The 19,991-nt window shown below is 38.1% G+C and overlaps 1 protein-coding gene across 1 annotated transcript in view; it reads left to right on the forward strand.

Moving 5' to 3' along the window:
- Nucleotides 1-19,465, forward strand: part of cfap58 (cilia and flagella associated protein 58) — a gene marked incomplete at both ends in the record, with an annotated part of 183,719 nt that extends 164,254 nt beyond the window's left edge. Inside the window, one exon of the mRNA XM_079813233.1 lies at nt 19,324-19,465. Within this exon, the coding sequence (XP_079669359.1) occupies nt 19,324-19,465 (142 nt within the window). The remainder of the gene's footprint in view (nt 1-19,323) is intronic.
- Between the last annotated feature and the right edge of the window lie 526 nt (nt 19,466-19,991).

Consider the following 19,991-nt stretch of genomic DNA (forward strand, 5'->3'; position numbering starts at 1 on the left):
ATATTCTTTCTTGTCCTGTTGGGTTTTATTCTCCATCTTTCACTTAAAGGCTTTTATGCTTCATGCTATTGTTTTCCATTAAATTTCTTTTGTCTCCCTCTTTTTTTCCCCATTTTCTCCCCTTCTCTTTTCAGATGTGCTCACAGACCATTTAAAACTTAATCTCGACCAACCCTTTCTGTTCTCTCTGCTTGCGTGGTTCAGCTCCACTGAGGTGGGGTAACTGGCTCCATCTGCTCCAAAACTCCGGAAGCCATTTTGGCTCGCTCAGGACATTTGGATTAACTGCTTTAACCACACAATAGTAGCGTTTTTTATACATCTTGGTAAACATGAAGGCTTGGCGAGCTTGTGCCATGTCAAGACTAAGACATGCCCACTCTTATGGCATCCTGAGGTGGTTTTCTTTTGTTGTTGTTTTTTTATCGTGGCTTCAGCATCTGCTGCACAGGCATCTTTTTTCATTGCATAGATGACTTTATCAAATTGATGCCTTCACAGTGGACTAATGTAGGTCACATAGTTCAGAGGAGAGTTGTTCCCCTGACTGAGCCTGGTTTGATTCAAGGTATTTTTTCTCCATTTCTGTCAACTGATGGAGTTTGCCAGCTACTGTCGCCTTTGCCTTTCTTAGGGTGTGTTCACACTTGACGTCTTATTTGAAGCTGCCACTGTCTGTTTTACATTAAAATCCTATGGAGTAAACCGTGTGTTCAAAGAAGTTGTAAGCGCTTTTTTAAACGCCAACGCAGACGTCTTTTTCTGCAGCTCAGAGCGACTTTTTCTGCAGCTCAGAGCGTCTTTTCAAGTTGAAAAAGTAGTTTTCTGACAAAAATGCCCCACGTCAAGCCTTTTTGCAGCTGACCAATGACAAGTGAGTAGCAAGACCTGACTCATTTCCATAACAACAAGAAAAATGGAGAAGGTGCTGGTAGATCGACTAATTGTGGTAGTGTCGGAAGCAATGATTTGTAGCAGGTCTTCAAACTGACTTTTAAGTCTAAAATACGCCACAAACCGCGCATTATCCAACCGGAGCTCCTGGACTATATTATTGTAAGCACCATACAGTTTTCTTCCCTGTATAATGTTGTGCACCCACAAACATCGTTGTGAACCGACATTCTCCTCTCTGTTAACTTCAAAAGCCAACTCGAGCCAACTTTCTCTTTCTCAACATTTTGTATCTCTGCAATAAAGCAATAAAAGACGCCCTAGGCTTTTTTTTTTTTAAATAAAAAAGCGCTCTTGTCAACCTTTTCTTGTCAAAAAACACAAGTGTGAACACAGCCTTAGTTGGGAACACTTAATATTCAGCAATATTATTGATTCGACTGCACTAACACTATTGGATGAGAACACAGCTTGAACTGAATTAAGCTGAATAATGACCCCCCCCACACACACACACACACACAATTATTCCCCTAATTAATTTAACTGAATTTAATCAACATTTAACTGACTCAAACTGAATAAAAACACAAATTTCTTCAGTAGAGCTGCTTATAGCTGAATAGAACTTTACACAGTTATTGAACTGATTTGTGTCAAAACTGAGCTGCATTGAGCTAAATAATGACACTATTATCTTGCTACGGCTGCTTTACTGCGGAATTTGAGTTTGTCTCATATTTTATGTTTTCATCATTAATTATGTTACTTTTCCTGTTAATTACTATGAAGTTGCTTGAAACTATTTCTATTTTATAAAGCACTGCAGCCTAAACACAAGGATGACTTGACTTGACCAATGTATCACATGCTCAGAAGTTGAAAGTGTAATTATATTGCATTGCTGGAGTTGCAATGTGGATTGTAGAGTTAATAATAATAAAAACAACAGCAATAATACTATAATAATAACAATTTGGGCTACAGTATACAACATTTGGCCCCACTTTATATTAGGTGGCCTTAACTACTATGTACTTACATCAAAATATAACTACAATGTACTTATTTTGTTCATATTGTAATGCAAAACACTTTTGCTGATATTGAGGTGGGATTCGGGTAAAGTTAGGGACAGGTGTGGTGGTATGGGTAAGTTTAAGGGCAGGGTTAGGTGTAAGGGAAGTGTCAACAGGAGAAGACTAGAATAATGCTGTTTAATGCCACTATTTCACACACTTTCATAATTTTTTCCTCTGAGTAGACCACAAATGTCCTTTCCTCATTAGATTGGACATTTAAGTGCAAATGAAATATTGCAATAACTAATCATTTTCAGAAGGAGAGTGATTAAGCCTTCATTTAATGTAAGTTTCAGTATTGAACCGCGGTACCACACACAGTTTTTTTTTTTTTTTTACTTTTATAGAACCATAAAGGACACATTTGAGAGCAAAGCAAATAAACACTGTTTGCTTTCCTTCCTCTCTCCTTGGGAAAGCGCATAATAAGCTTCAAACTTCTTTTCAATTTATTGATTGATTAAAACAGACCACACATTGAAATAGTCCATGCTTTTTCCCTCTCTTCCATAGAAACGAAGGCCATTTAAACTAAATGTCAGAACTACAAAAACAAGAAATCGATAGCAATTAAGAATATTTTAATGGCACTGCTTGATGTTCTAAATGCTATATGATGTTTTTCTGTTTCATATTTTGGGACTTTGGGACCGTGAGATAATGATACCAGTAGATTTCTTTTAAATTAGAGCACAGCAGTGCTAAAATCGACTTGAATAACTAAATTGGCGGTGTCAATTAACGGCTTTATGTCCCTAGACAGCATTTTATTGCAAACCATCAATATTTCGCTAACCACTGCAAAGCAAACACATCATTTTAACAATCTTCAACTTTCTGACTGGCTCTTTAATGCTGCCTGTCATCAAATCATTCATTTTCAGACTTTTTTCCCCCTTGCTTGCTGTACGGAACCAAGAGAAATGTAATCACAGCTGGCTTGGCTTGTAAATTCTCTGTTTCAGATGACATGCGATGAGCGATGTTGTTTTGATGCCTTCATTTGAAATGAGAGAATAGACAGGAGGCAACCACAGTGCTGACAAGTTCACAATAAATTGCATGCAAATGAGGACATGTGGATTATTGCATTTTGGGTAGCGAATGAGACGGGCAGCATGGGTAGCCATGTTTATGAGGTGTGATGCAAACAAGAGGCAGTAATGAGAGTTGATCAAGCGTGACAAGGTGCAGAAACACTCAGCATGTGTATAAGCAAATACGCAAATACACCCCTTCAGGAATAACTTCTTGGCTCATAGTTGAGTGAGCGCTTACTGACTGGAAATATCTCGTGGAGGTTTGGTTGAGAGCAAAGGCAGAGGTTTTAAATTAGAATTTCTTCCTTGTAAAACTTACAGCTGCCACAGTTTTGTTAGTTTCCATTATGCAAGTGCAATGTTTTTAGTTTCTGTACTTGAGATTTCACAGTTATAAGACTTAATATTTTAGACTTCTTTGGAGGGACTTCTGTGATTAATTCAGCTGTCAGAAGATATAACAAATATTCAGTCATTTTTGACCGGACCCACTATGGAGTTTGCAGCAAAGTTTGCTGCTTAGGCAAGGAATAGCCATAATTTAATGGATTACATGCTGCAGTTCTGCCGTCTTGCCGTTTGAGTTTTGTTGGGTTTTGTGTTGCTTTAAATCCTGCCACCCAGTCGTCATCGTCCCCCATTGGGCCCTCCTCTCAGTGGCGTGACTATACTGCTATATAGCCAATTCCTTATGGGCATGAAGAACCTGTGGCTCTGCCCCAACTTGATCCGTCGTCCTCACTCCTACGCCTGCACTCCTTCCTCCCTTGACTCCAGCGTGGACCATGGGCTCCCTCTAGGTCAGACATCACCACGCGTTCGCTCTCCGGCCCTCCACCCCTCCTTCGGCCTCGGCCAGCTCTCCCTCAGGTTCCACCTCCCCACTTCCATCTCATGGGGTTGTCACTGTGGCTGTTTTGCGGCCACCCAGATCATCTGCGTCCCATCGTTCCCTGGGCTCTACGTCTGCACGACTACCTCTCCTTTGGTTGTTCCCAGGATATCGTCGGCCAAGATTCCACCATGGCTCCTCCCACCATCAACTCCGCCGTGGGCTATCGACCTGGTCATGCTCTGGGTCAGCTCATCCCATCATCTCCTCCATGGTTGCTGCCTCCATCTAATCCTCCATGCTCTCGTCTGCCTGTTTTCACCATCATTTCACCTGCTCCTGTCACCATGCCTTCGGCATCTCAACGTCCTCTTAAGCCACCTCCTTCATAATGTAATAAATATTTAATCATTTTTGTCTTAGTTTCATTTTCATGGATTTTTAGTTTGTTTCTATTTCCCTTTGTCCTCAACCCTTGCACACCTTGGCAATAGAATCGCCTTTGGCTAGTAATTTTTTTTTTGTTTAGTCGCCAGACTGATATACTTTATTATATTATATTATACTTATACACGCTTAACATCAGTCAGCATTAGACTATGTTATGATATTATGATAATCATGCACTATATTATCATAGAACTTTAGTAATTAGAACTAAAACGGTTGGAAAGCATATATTAATGCATATTTGTTTTTTAACTGAACTTTGGACTGGTGGTGGTGCTTAAGATATTGGTGGTGTTTCTGTAAAAAAAAATAGATAATAGTAATTATATTATGTTATTAAAAGATAATAATAATAATACAAATTCTACTACTAATAACAATATACAACACACTAAGGATTGATGAGCTGTTGGGTTCATGAATATTAATCACGTTGACAGCATTCACTCAAACGGATTTGCTGAAATCAAAACAGGGACAGGAAAAGATGAGCGCCAGCCAATGAGATTGCCGTTCGCACATTAGTTCCGCCCACTACTGAAAAAAATACGCCATATCTTCTGCTTGTTCTTCAAAGCTGAATAATTCCAAATTAACTCCGTTATTTTGACAGGAAAATACAACAAAGAATATTGTTAACATGAAGCACGTCGATTTTGCGTGGTATGTAAGACTCTTGCACACTCTCTCTCTCTCTCTCTCTCTCTCTCTCGCACGCATGTGTGTGTGAGAAACGCGCTCAGCAAAGCGACGGAGTTCTTCACACTAGAGTTGTGTTATATAAAGTTATAAAAAGTTATATAAAGTTTAAATAATTTATCTGTGCATCATTATAATTCATGTGTGAAGCTCATTTGAGAAGCAGTTTCACTGGGATATACATCACAATCAGAAAGAATAGTCAAGCCAAGCTTTATACAATACAGATATTTTCAAAGCAGCTTTACAGTGAATAATAGGAAAATGATTTGATGATGAAAACTATTTATTTATTTATTCCGGTGGGTACAAAAAATGTTGCATGCCAAATTCTAATAAAAAAATGTAAAATGGTCCATTTCACCCAATCGAACACTGGTGAAACATCTACTATAAGGAAAATTGTGGTTTCAATGTTGGTTGCAAAAAATACATACTTTTGAATGCCTGTGAGTGGAGAAAATACGATTTTTTTTAGAATCAGATAAGTTACGTCATCTACAAGTAGCTAACGGACTATGCACTATGCTAACCAGCCTTGACTTGTCTTTTTTTTAAATTGTATTCTTCTTTCTACATGGCACATGAGATGGTGCAATCTTGGACTGGACTTTGTCATGAATTGGTATTTGAGTTTTTGTGTTTTTTTATGTCCTCTTTGCTAGTCCTGAAATTTTCACATTTCAAGAAAAATGGCAAAACAGGTAATACAACTCATGAAGCCATTCCATAGGCATGAGCATTTTGTATTTGTATTTCCTGAAAGTTTTATGATCATTTGGGGTGACGATTGGTCTTTTTTGGCCTAGCATTAAGGTCAGGTCAATTCATGTGTATTTGTATAGCACATTTTCAGAATCCATGTTGTTTGAAAGCAGAAAACCATGCCTTAATGCCTTAAAGCCTCCAGTGACTGGCGAATGTCATAAAGAAAAGAAAAATCCATAAGGTGTTTAGGTAATGGATGGGAAAACCTTGAGAGGAACCAGGCTCAGCTGGGGGAATCTGTCCTCCTATGACATTAAGTTGAGTCATACTGTATCTAACCATACAGTCACTAAACTGTCTCTAGATTGAAAAGCTTTAATTAGGGCAGGAACCTTGGCATTTAGCCAAGTCTTGTGGTTAAGGAGTAGTTTACTTAAACCCTGCTCTAGCAATTTGCTGAGTCATAGATGTGGCTGTAGCCACTTTTAGGCTATTACAATAAAGATCATGGTCTCATGGGAGAGATGTAGGGGTAAAAAAAAAGCTGAGTAAGATTAAGGGAAAGATGGTGAGATTTTTTTTTGTCTGTCTAGAACAACCTCCAGTTCAATCTGTGCTTTTGTGCCAAAATATAATGCAAATGATCTTCTGTTGAGCACTGTGGAGAAATTGCAGCAGCTTTCAATGTCTATCTGACATTGACTTTGATTAAATTAGTTTTCAGTTGATAGTAGATGGAAACGTGCCCAATGATGTTCAAAGAGGAATCATTTGTTTGGCTATTTGCCTGGACTTTAGAGATTTGTTTGACGTCTCTGTGAAGTTCATTTAAATTGGGATCAGTTTCAAATATTTTATTTGTTAAGGGAGATTTTCTTACATTGATATACACAAAGGCATGAAAGTTGGATTGTAGCAGAAAATGATTTGATCCTGAATCATGTTCAAAGTTAGATTGCATGAACATTCTCAATATGTTAAACTGCCACCAGCGTTGGATTATGTGAAGGTTGTAGCCCTCTGGAACTGAAAAACCATAACCTATATCAAAACGTCTCTCCTGGAGTAGGCGCACATTGTGATGTCTGCTGGATTTAAGTGTGCTACGTGGAGAGCCGTGTAATTGCTCTCAGGTATGAGAGGTATTGTTCTGACCTCATAGAGCTGAATAGGACACGTCCTTGATACAGAAGTGGTCGCTTCTTTGTTATGAGAAGGAGTTTTGGCTGGAGGCTTGTCGAGTTTCGTGATGGTAGGTTTGTATTTTCTTAGCAAAGGAACCAGCAAGGTCAACGGTGTTATCAGAAAAACACACATGCAGGATTGTGATTAAATATTTTCTATGGGTTTAAGGTCAGGCGAGTTTGCTGGCCAATTAAGAAAAGGGTCCTTAAACCAGGTACTGGTTGCTTTGGCACTGTGTGCAGGTGCCAAGTCCTGCATTGACCTTGGACCTCAGAAAACACAGTGGACCAACACCAGCAGATGACATGGCACACCAAACCATCACTGACTGTGGAAACTTTACACTGGACCTCAAGCAACGTAGATTGTGTGCCTCTCCTCTCTTCCTCCAGACTCTGGGACCCTGATTTCCAAAGGAAATGCAAAATGTACTTTCATCAGAAAACATAACTTTGGACCACTCAGCAGCAGTCCAGTCCTTTTTGTCTTTAGCCCAGGCGAGACGCTTCTGACTCTGTCTGTTGTTCAAGAGTGTCTTGACACAAGGAATGCGACAGCTGAAATCCATGTCTTGCATAAGTCTGTGCATAGTGGGTCTTGAAGCACTGACTCCAGCTGCAGTCCACTCTTTGTGAATCTCCCCCACATTTTTGAATGGGTTTTGTTTCACAATCCTCTCCAGGGTGCGGTTATCCCTATTGCTTGTACACTTTTTTCTACCACATCTTTTCCTTCCCTTCGGCTCTCTATTAATGTGCTTGGACACAGAGCTCTGTGAACAGCCAGCCTCCTTTGCAATGACCTTTTGTGTCTTGCCCTCCTTGTGCAAGGTATCAATGGTTGTCTTTTGGACATTGTCAAGTCAGCAGTCTTCCCCATGATTGTGTAGCCTACAGAACTAGACAGAGAGACCGTTTAAAGGCCTTTGCAGGTGTTTTGAGTTAATTAGCTGATTAGAGTGTGGCACCAGGTGTCTTCAATATTGAACCTTTTCACAATATTCTAATTTTCTGAGATACTGAATTTGGGATTTTCCTTAGTTGTCAGTTATAATAATCAAAATTAAAAGAAATAAACATTTGAAATGTATCAGTCTGTGTGTAATGAATGAATATAATATAAACTTGAATATAAACTTGTGCGGACTTGAGACAGACAAGTATCCCAGAATGCATCTTGCGCCAACCAGCAAGCAACAATAGCGGATGAGAAAACCCACAAAATTAAACTGTTATTGTGTCACAAAATGTAGTTTTTCAGGCAAGAATGTAGTTGTTTAAAGCTCAAATATGTGGTTTATTTATAAAGATAGCGCCTATTTGAAAATTTGATCTGACGTTTTCGCAGTGTTGAGATCCAGTCGATCGCCGGGCGCTCATTAACCCCGGCGAGAACAGCTTTACCTCGGTTAGTCCTTCTGACGTTTGCCGCTGGCTCTGATGTCTCTGGGTTAAACATGAGATATAATTTTTTTTTGTTATAAATATGCAGTGAAGTTAAATGGACGCTTTGCCTGAACCACATTTGTTTAAGATTTTTTAAATTAAAATTAAAAGAGGCAGAGTGGTGTTTTATAACATATTTTGTTTTATTGTTGACTAAAATACACATACAGAGATAACCAAAGGAAAGGAAAAAACATTTCCATTTTTGGTACATTGTTATCGTGTAAACATACCCTTACAAGACAGCAATGGAAACACAGGAAACGGGAACTAAAACACAGGAACCGAACAAAGGAAAAACAAGACAAAAGAACATCAAAATAAGAGTCCTTGATATCAACGACATAGGGAATCATGACACTAGTAATAGAAAAAGTTTTATCAACTATTTCTAACTTGGCATGCTTTCATAAAAATACGGATGCAAACTAATTCTGCAAACAAACTCCGCTTCGTGTCGTGACCGCATCACCACCTCGGGTGTGCATTATCATTCTAATAATTGAACGGCCCGTCGTCAATTATTCCTTACTTAAATTTAATAATGTTTTTTTTCTAGCATACATGTTAAATACATTGGCACAAATGGAACCCAATCCATCCCAACTACACAAGCTCTGTTGATTTATCTGTAATAACTCAAAAATACCTGCATGCACGTTTCTAGATATTGTTCATGCTTTTTTCTGTATCACAGAGAGGTTTTTTTTATGAAACCATTAATCTAGCTAGGTGTGAAAAGGACGATAATATGCGCTAACAATTTAAGTGCTTCTATCTTTTCATAGTATTTAAATATTTAACAGAATATTGTGATTGAAAAGGCATGAACAGGTTGAGCTGTATGGAGAAAGAAAATTGTTTGGTGAAAGATATAATTCTGCTGATGAAAAGAAATGTAAAAGGTGTGAGGGGAATATTCACTGCTGTACTTCTTAAGATTTAAAACCTTCACATTCCAACCACACACAAATCACCATCTGTTATTGATTTATAATCTCTAGAGCGACCATTCTTCCCTCCCTCCTTCTCTTTACTTTATTCTCTGTTTCTCTCTTTCCGCCTGCCTACGTGGAACTATAGATCATAATTGAATTACTGTGGTAGAGGGGACGTATAATCAGCCAGATGGAGTGAGCTGACTGATTTGAAAGACAGGCAAATAATCATATCTTCCCCTTTATTATTCCTGCCGGCATGGGGACGTATTGAATAAACTCTGCACGTAATGTAACTGCTTTCTGCATAATTCCATATAATATGGTCATGTCCTGATTCCTAACTCGCTGATTTTTAAACTTCCATAGACTATTATTACAGCTCTGCTAAACATGCTGATTGATTTATTTGCACCAATGAATTAATCATGCGTTTAATAAACAATAGATGAATGTAATTTGATGGAGGGCCATCATGTAATTAGAGACCAGGGAGAGCGGGAACACTGCAGTATACCTTGTTTTTTCTCCCGTGTAAACAATAAACAGGTGTTCAATTGGGCCAGAATGAATCAGAGCAGTGTTTTATTCAAAACAGACAAAAATATTGGCTGTTTGTGTCAGTCCTTTTCAATTTCTTGTATGCAGACCAATTTATAACACTTGTTGTAAACTTAAAAAATGTGATGTTTTTCGGGATGGGTTTAGACTGTATGAGTTTGTTCATTGAATTTCTTAAGATTTTATTATTTGTTAGATTATCTTTGTATATACTATTAGAAAACACACAGATAATCATTATGCTCTTTTTGGCAAAAAGGATCACTAATCACCACTAGATTTTAGGGTTCCCACTAAAAAAAAGCATTGTTAGCCAACTATCTTCCGTCATTACCAGCGTAGTTCAACGATTCAGTGTTTCCTGAAACCATAGTTCCAGCAAACATTTGAGCATGTGTGCTTGAAAGTACAACTCTCAGCCTGTGGCTGGATGCATAGTTTCTTGTTAGTATGACTTGTGGATTTAAAGGGGTCATGAACTGCATTGTTTGTGATTTTTACATCAAAAATGGTCATAATTTAGAAATAAAAGGCATTTTTCCTACCCTGATTTTAGCCCTCTGATTTGAATGCTTTGTTTTAAGGGGCGTGTCTGCTGTGAGTAGTGGTCGACCGATAAATCGCGAAGACCGATATATCAGCCAATATTTGGCATTTTTTAAATATCGGCATCGGTCGATACGTTTTTCTGATTGGCGATGTGTTAGAAGCTGCACTTTTATTTTGACGGCCTGCCAGACTTTTATTTTGACGGGTGGCGCTGAAAACGCTAGTGCCTGCGAACAGCCACGCCATTCTCAGCAGCGCCGTTCTTCTCTGTCTTCATTAGTTTATGGCCTCTGTTAAACAGTCATATCTAATACTTACGTTATTATATAGACCTGTTAAATGAAGAAAGTAAACGGTTTGCGGAAAAGTAAAGCGTTTGCTTTTATATTATTAGCAATGGAAAGGCAAACAATAGGCTATAATACCTTCTCATTTACCGTCAACATTCAGCTCATACGCATCTATATCGTTAAAACAAATCTCTGCAATAAACATTTTATTTCACAATCCTTTCAGAATTAATCGAATCCAGCCATGAGATCTTCTGCAGTTCGCATTTGTAGTCTACATTAATGTGTTTCTGTGCGTGACGGTCACTCAGTGCGAAGTGAATGCGGACAGAAGAGTTCAGCTTCACTGGAGACGCGACAAACTTTAAATCCTTGATTTTAAAATATGCTGCACTATTTTCAGTTGACCACTATGTCATATAAATGTAATTTACACAGTGCTGTATGTAAAATGAGTGCTACCTTGTCTGTATTTGAAACAAATATGATTACCAGAGCGCACAAACTTACCAGATCACTGAGTGTCCTGTTAGCTTACAGTGTTTACTTCCTTTTTATTTATATTTTCAAAAAATTACTTTGTGAAAAATACTGTAATATGATTGCAGAATCAAGTTGCCATCTAAAGTATAAGCATGTTTATTAAAAAAATTAATTGTTCTTATTTATTTACATATTCCTAATTTATAAAAGATTAATTAAAATAAATTTAAATTATGTATAATATACATCGGCTTTATATCGGCCATCGGATCTGTATCGGCCATCAAAAAAACAATATCGGTCGACCACTAGTTGTGAGACTTCAGTGTTAATGCCCACTGCTGTGATTGGCTGACATCTTTGCATATGAAATAGCTGACATGTAATGAAAGTATTACATGTGGAACTCTCTCGAAAACCTTTAGCAGGTTTTTAGTACTACAGCTCTCAAGGTTAACTAATCTTGAAAAGTGTTGATTATAGCGTTATATATTTAGATCTATAGCATTATATTTAGATTGTGGCATGAAAGGTTGCAGTGATGAGCATTGTAGCCGATCACAGGCATGTTGAGCGCATAAATGCACTGATCTCATCATTGCAGCTCGATTTCTGCACACTAACGAAATGCTTTCATCATAACTAACAGTGCAAACACAATGTAAATCAGAGATTCGTTGATTATTACGGGAGTTTTGGCACGAGTCCAGAACCCAGTCACTGATAAACTCGTGCTGCTTGATTGACAGCTCCAGCAATTGTAAAGGGAGCGTTATTTGATTGCTTTCTATTTAGAATTTTATCACAGTTTAAAATGTTCATTACATATCAGAAATCACTGGTCACAGATCAGGCATTAGAATTTACAGTTACTTACATGTTGTCGCATTACTGTGGAGTCCATATTGTAAAAGTCTGATTACAAAGCCGGTGCCGAAATTGCAACTGATTTACCAAAGAATCCACAGTGAAATACCGAATACAAATAAATATTGCTCAACTGAGACATTCACTTTGTTGAAAATAAATAACCAAATTCCTAGCATTAGGATCCTTTTGAAGGTAATGTTATTTTTAGTCCAGTGATCCTGTTTAGCTCTTCTCTCCTCGTCATCTCACTAACACACCAGTGGGCGGGGCCAAAGCTGCGATGATGAAGTAGGCGTTGATTTTCATCTGCAGAGGCGGTCTTTCACCTATCTTTGACAGGCATGAGTTTTTCTCTGGGCTTGGTTACAATGAAAGCTGTTTTGGGACTTACAAGGAAGTTTTCAGTTAGGAAACTTGCAAGATATTCTTATAGTATGATGACCTCTTATATGTCAAAAGCTCAAGGAAAATTTGTTAATGACCATGGTTGTGAAGCAGTGAGTATGTTTTCAGTGAGTATGTTGTTTTATGGGAAAAGTACCCCTGGAAAGCACAGTGAGTAACATTTCAATGTCACTGGGGATAATGGCAAGGGTTTAGAGGACAAGAAGAGAACCTGTGGTTCTTCTTCAGTTTCCTTCTGTACTAGAGAAACGCTCAGTTCTTACCTACGTGCTCACAGCCATGGAAGAAATTCACTCAAAATGCCAAATATCTGCCAGTTTGGGGATATCTATTCTGTAACATTTTCAGCAGTTTTATTGTCTCCAGTCGGCTCCATTAATACAATTCAATGTAAGGTCAGTAATTCATAAATATGCACATTAAAAAATTAGATCTTAATACCCCAAAACACAAGTGTATTCATTTTATACACTTATACAGTCACAGTGAAACTGCATTTGAAATATAAATTAAATATGCACCACCATTCAAAAGTTTGGGATGGGGTAAGATTTTTTAAAAAGACATCTATAATGTTACTTTTTTTTTTTTAATGCTGTCCTCTGGAACTTTCTATTCATCAAAACATCCTGAAAAAAAGTCACATTTTCCACAAAATATTAAGCAGCACAACTGTTTACAACATTGATGATAATTATAAGAAATGTTTCCTGAGCAGCAAATCAGCATATTAGAATGATTTCTGAAGGATCATGTGACACTGAAGACTGGAGTAATGACTGATCATCCACAAATTTTGCTTTCAAAAACATTTTTAAAAAGTGTACTGTACAATAAGGTCCCAGTAGTTAACATGAATTATTACATTAACAACGAGACTACAATATTTATTCATATTTCTTAACATTAATTAATAAAATACAACTGTTCATGTTAGCTCAGGTCTGTTAAATAATATCAGAACTTTTCATTTTAATAATGTATTTGTAAATGCTGCGATTAATATTAACCATGAATAATACACTTTTTTTCATTGTTAGAATGTTCAATAATGTTAACAAATGGAACTATAAAACACTTAAATTGTATTCTTGAGTACCTATAGAGTAGTATTGCATCCTTCCTATCTCTGAAGAGTCTTTAGTTTTATCATATTTATAAAAGAGCTGTGCCTATTCTTTCCAAAAAACAGCCGAACTCGTGCAGGCGTGCAGCGGGCGGAGCTAAAGAGTCACAAGCACACACACACACTTAATACATTATGGCATTATCCCTGGATAACTTCCGATTCACTATACGTTCGTGTTGTTTGCATTATATGCACTTACATGCCAATTGCCAACAAAACACAGACATTTGATGCAGTTTCACTCACTGCCTGCGGTTTCAAACACACTTGCACAACTCCATTGCTGCTCCAGAAAAACAAACTGCATCCACTGTTTCCTTAACACTGGGTTATTTGGGAAGCTGAACAAGGTTGTCTTTCCCTCACAACCAAAAACACATTTCTTTAGTGACATTGGTGATTTCACGGTCTAAAAACAAAATGACAGCACTGTCGACGGCTTCTGTAACGAAGCTTGTAGAAGCTCTACACTTTGGTTGATGTGCACACTCGCTCATCCGGGGAGAAGTGCCCATGCAAGGAAATCCGCCCTTTATGACGCCAATCTCGGCCATACTTGTTCGAGTGTATTTGGCACAGAAGTACTCAACAAATGAGTACTCAACAAAAACGTCATACATCCAACACATTTTTGGAAATGTTTAGCATGACAATCCAACTCTTTAACAGTGTAAATAATATAGAATGCATGAAATAGCATTAGATCCCCCCTTTAAGCTTTCAACTCACAAGAAACTCCAGGCAGATTTTGATTATGACAGAATTCACAGCCTTCACCTCACAGCAATTGGCTGACGCCCACCAACTTTTTAACGTCCTCACCACTTTCCCCGCTGTCTATCCCATAATCCCCTTGCGTGAGTCAGCTCCAATAGAGAATGCATTGGAAACACGCGCTCGACTCCGCACCAGTGGACACGTACGGTTAACCTGCTGCACAGCTGTGACACTCTGATATCAGCAAATAGTTCAAGTGCGCCGCACTCAGAACTAGAATAGTGTTGAGTCAGTGTGAAGCTCTGACACAGAGGAAGACCTGTGAGCTCAAACATCTGTCAACAAGTCTGCTTGTGACGTAAAAGATCAAGATCATCGATAAAAGCAGGACTCAGTTCTTTTTTGACTAACTGCTATTAGACACCATTTGGCAACAGACAACCAGACAACATATGGCAATTTATTCCAGGTAAAAGGAATAAAACCTGTAATTTCCTAATTCATAATGACTTCACAGAGCAAATCCCTTCCCTCCTACTGGTCGAGGATTTGGGTTGTTAATCATCATGGTGATCCTCGGATTGTCAGAAGCCGTTTGTTCCAGATGACAATGACACTACTTATCAACCACACAGAGTTTCAGTCAAAGCTCATTCACAGATGTCGAGAGCCACATCCAAGAATCAACATATTTCATCTTACTCGCAAACATTCATTTTGCTCTTTTTGTTTACCAAATGTCGGACGAGCTGTGTGTTTGCTCGTGTTTAAAGCTTGTTGCCAAATTTCTTCATCGGCCCCACTGTGAAATTGCATTACACAGTCAGTGAATATTAATTGGCGGCATTTGGTATTGGACAAACAAAGTAAGTGAGCGGTGTCTGTGTATGTGTGTGCGTCTGTGTGTGTGTGTGTGTGTTTGAGAAGTCCTGGAATAATAGTGTTTTGAACGAGAGATTCATGATCACTGGAGCACAGTTGAAAGCGAGCTGGATAGTAACAGATGTTTTCTCCTGGGAAATAGAAAGAGTGTGTGGATCTTTTTGTCTGGTGTGTAGGTGTTAGACAGGAGAGTAAGCTATAAAAGGACAGAGGAAGTGTACCTAAATGTGAGTTTGTGTGCGCTGCTTGATTTGAGTTGCTTGTGATTTGTTTAGATGTGTGGTACTTCACCTCTCAGCGGATGTGTATCTACAGAAATGTAATACAACATTTTTTTTTACCAGCTGTGCATCTTTCTGCACTTTAAGGGGTCATACACTCAATATGTTTTCTTGCGTTGAGCTGCAGTTTGACAGAGTGCAATGGAATGGGATGTCTTAAGGTCGCGAGACAAGTTTTAACAACATGTCACCATAGTTATCCATAATTTGGACATTAATGTTACAGTAGCTTCTGTAAATGCTTTTTAATCTCAAGATGCTTGTTCCACCGCTTGCTTCTTTTGATTGGTTCATTCCTGATTTAAAACGAACATTGAAGCACTGGATAAACGTTGTACTATTTTTAACTCTTTCCCCGCCATTGATGGAAATATACATCATTTATGAGACACCGCATCCCAGCCATTGACAGAAATGTTCAGCTTTCAGTGTTTTCACTGTTATACGGTAGGGGGCAATATGACACATCTTCTGAACGAGTACAGAATCTCCTGATCAAAACACAGGCGAAGAACAAGCAGAAACAAGCGATTATCAACATTAAACATCATATAAATCAAAACTCCTTAATGTTACTGAATGAAATGTCGACCCAGGACGAGCCATAGGACTGTGAAGCTGTGGGGGTGTTGATGGACTCCATCTACTCCATCTGTGTTTGATTATCGTTCTGAATCTCATATGGATGTAGTCTTTGACAAAAAATTTGATTTTCTCAGCTTTTCGTTTTTTTATGAAAATCACCCGCATTCGTGTGTTGATAAAAAAAGACTGCATTTAGCTAGAATAAAAGCACAGGGACTGTTTTTTTTATTTTTCTATATATTGCATGTTCAGATATTCATGCAACAAAGTATTCTGTGGGGCCATGAAAATTGTGTGAAAATTATAACACTTTTTTGTGTAAAAAGTGTTGGGGAAAGAAATCATTCGATGCTGTTTTTAACCTAAAATGCATATTTCTATCAGAACTACTATCGTCAAAGATTTGAAGACCAAAAAAGTGCATCCTTCCACTATAAAAGTACTCCACACGGCTCTGGGGGGTTAATAAAGGCCTTCTAAAGTAAATTGTGACCCGTTCTGGTGAAATGAGTTGGAAGTCGCAATGTTCCATTTTAAGATACTGGCCGATAATGTGGAAAAACAATGAAAAAAAATTATTTTTCTTTTTTTAAAACTAATTTCAAAGAACAGACATTCAAAAATAATCTCCCAAAGTTTCGTAGTCCAGATAAGTAAAGGTATTTAAATGACTATTAAAGTTGACAAAGTTGTACAAAATTTGCTGGAAATGAACATTGCTTTTCTCAACTCCTCTTGTCACTTCTGAGCATTTCCCTATATTCCAGGTATCTCCTGAAACGTCAATATCTCTGCTCTCCGAATATGGTGTTAAACGTGGTAGAGAACCAATCAAAAAGCTTTGAAATGTACACAAACAGTGACACAAACGCTGATCATTTGTCAATGGGAAGCCCCGTTTCGACTGACCGGCACGCAATTTGGTCCAGCCATTCTCCTGTCAGACGAGCAGTAGCAGCACTAGGCTATGACACATGGCAGAAGGTTTTGACGCAAATTGACCTGAGGTTCGAATCCGCCCTTTGCCAAACTCGCTCTACTCTCTTTTTCCATCACATATTAGATCGCAAAGGCATTTATTTATTTTTTAATTAAGAAAATGTTAGAAAAGTGGAATAAAGCGTCTAACGTGTTTAATAATAAGTGTTTATCAGTTAGGGGTAGGTCTCTCTCTCTCTCTCTCTCACTCACACACATACACACACACACACACACACACACACACCCTCTCTCAAGCAAAAATGTAGCACTTCTGTTCAATCTTTCTGTTTGAGTAAATCTTTGTAAAAGTGCCTTTTAAAATATGAATTCAAATAAATACTTTAAAATAATTTGAGCTTCAGCCTGGTTTAATATAATTTATATATATACAGTATATATATATATATACAAATGTCTTTGGTCAAATTAAGCTGTAAAATAAATAGTTTATCCCTTTAAATGCAATGGATTTTGAAAGATTTTTTGAAAGAAAAAACGGGCTTTCTCAGGTTTTCAATTGGAAAAAGAGGGCGGATGACCGTAATTCAAATGGGTATATCTTTAAAACCATTCAAGGTATGACCTTGACTAGGATATCATTTTAAAGCTTGTGGTCTCCTCATTGAAACCAAAATCATTGCATATGAATTGCAATTTTGAAATTTGGGTCACTGTGACTAATTTTGCTGGATCAGGTCACAATTGATGGGTTTGTGTAAGAAAAAAAATCCATATTTAACACGTTATAAAGTAATATATCTACCTTCCGCCAGACCACGTTCTGTATTCAACTCGCGCAAAAAATGTGTAACGTAAGTTGAATACAGAAGGCGGTCTGGCGGCTAGATGTTTTAGTTTATCACGTGTTAAATATGGACATTTTTCTTACACAAACACATGGCTTCACTTCAGAAGGCCTTTATTAACCCCGCAAACGTAAATTTATTAGTACATTTATAATTGATGGATACACTTTTTTGGGGCATTTTTAAGAAATGTTTTAATATAACTCAAGAAGAAAGTCATATACACCTAGGATGGCTTGAGGGTGAATAAATCATGGGGTAATTTTCATTTTTGGGTGAACTATCCCTTTAATATGAATAAAAAATATGGACCCACTTTATATTAGGTGGCCTTAACCACTATGTACTAACATTTTAATTAAAGGTCCCGTTTTTCCAGTTTTTTTGAAGCTTTGATTGTGTTTACAGTGTGCAATATAACATGTGTTCATGTTTCATGTGTAAAAAAACAGTATTTTTCACACAATTTACTTATCTGTCCTAAAAACGGCTTGAGGATTTCCCTGTTCTATGAAGTCCCTCCTTCAGAAATACGTAACGAGTTCTGATTGTGCCAGCGGTTCCCATGTTGTGATTCGACAGCAGCTTAGCGCACGTTGCCCGGAAAGGTCACGCCCCTTACCATAACGGGGAGATGCATGTGCTCAATGTTATTGTAAACATGTCTATATTACCGTATCAATTTGAGCCACAAAGGTGATTTGACTCCGGGATGAAAATAACAGCGTCTCGATGACATGGCGACAAACGCAACACTTCCTCTTCTCCACGTGGGAGAGCAACAAGACCACGCCCCCTTTTTTGCATATTCTTGTGGGCGGAGGTTAGTCGACAAACTGTTCTACTGACGTCATCAAAGCAGGATGTGCAGGGATGTAGTCCAAACCGGCCGTTCGCTGTAGGCTTTGAAAGGGAACTTCTGTTAAATAAAATTTCTCGCTTGGCATTGAACTTTGAGCTTTATCATTTTACAGGTATTATTTATGCTCTAACAGCAACATTACACACTAACTAAAGTTTGAAAAATGGGATCACGAAGAACAGGTACATTGTACTTATTTTTTGATGTAAGTACATAGTAGTTAAGGCCACCTAATATAAAGTGGGGCCAAAAAGATTAAATATTATGTTTAGATTTTAAAAGTATGGGGGAAAAAAACTAGCCAGCTGTTCATTGGGAGATGGTTTTATCCAAAGCAATTAACAGAAACATTCATTCTGAGGTTAGCCACAAACAACCAAAATTATTTATTTATTTACTTATGTAACTAAATGTATGTATTTTTGTTCAAAACTACATTTCAAAATATTTTTTCAAAATGTAGCTATGCTTAGCTATTGGTAAAATGCGACCCTAACTGAGTAAAACACTGATAAAACAGACACGCAATGTAACTTGGAAACATGACCGTCTGATGCATGTGTAAATAGACAAATTCAGACAGATCTCAAGAACACTTCCTGCGTGTATGACCTCTAACCGTGTGTCTTGCTCTCTGTCATCTCTGCAGGGAGAAGGAGCGAAGTCTCGCCGCAGCGGGACAGCCTGTGATTCAGCCTCAGCGCCCGGACGGCCCCAGGTTCACTGGAGGGGGCTTCAGTTTAAAGCAGCACAACAGGATGACACTTGACACCCTGGAACAGCAATCCTGATGCCCACCAGAATCCTCCGAGGATCCTCTTCACCCATCATTCTCATGTTTATTCAGCTCTATTGGTGCTGGTCAGCTACTCAGTCAGCTGCTGTAAGCAACGCACCAAAGTCAGTGTGCCTTCTGGAATAAAATAAAGTCTGTTATTTTCACTGAAAAGTTTCATTCTGCACTAAACACAAATCCACACACAAACACAATCTCTATTTGCCTCTCTAGTCCTCTGTCGCTCTCTGTTTGTTGCTGTCGCGCTCAGATGTAGTGCACTCTTGTTTTCTAGTGTGCAGGTGCTGTAGGCTGCTGTGTTTAATATGACACTGTGTCATCACCCTCAACACCCACATTACGTGTTTTTTTTTGTTTTGTTTTTTAGGATTGTAGGCTTTGTGGATTTGGATGTGCAGTGAATTTTATTCTGGTGGGTCTATGAGCCTATACACTGTAATTGTTTATAAGCCATTTTTGACATAAAACCACATTGGCTCTATTCCAAAACCTAGTGAGCTGACTTGCTGTCAACTTCCTAC

Source organism: Gobio gobio (assembly GCF_949357685.1).
Source record: "Gobio gobio genome assembly, chromosome: 3".
Classification (NCBI taxonomy): Eukaryota; Metazoa; Chordata; class Actinopteri; order Cypriniformes; family Gobionidae; genus Gobio; species Gobio gobio.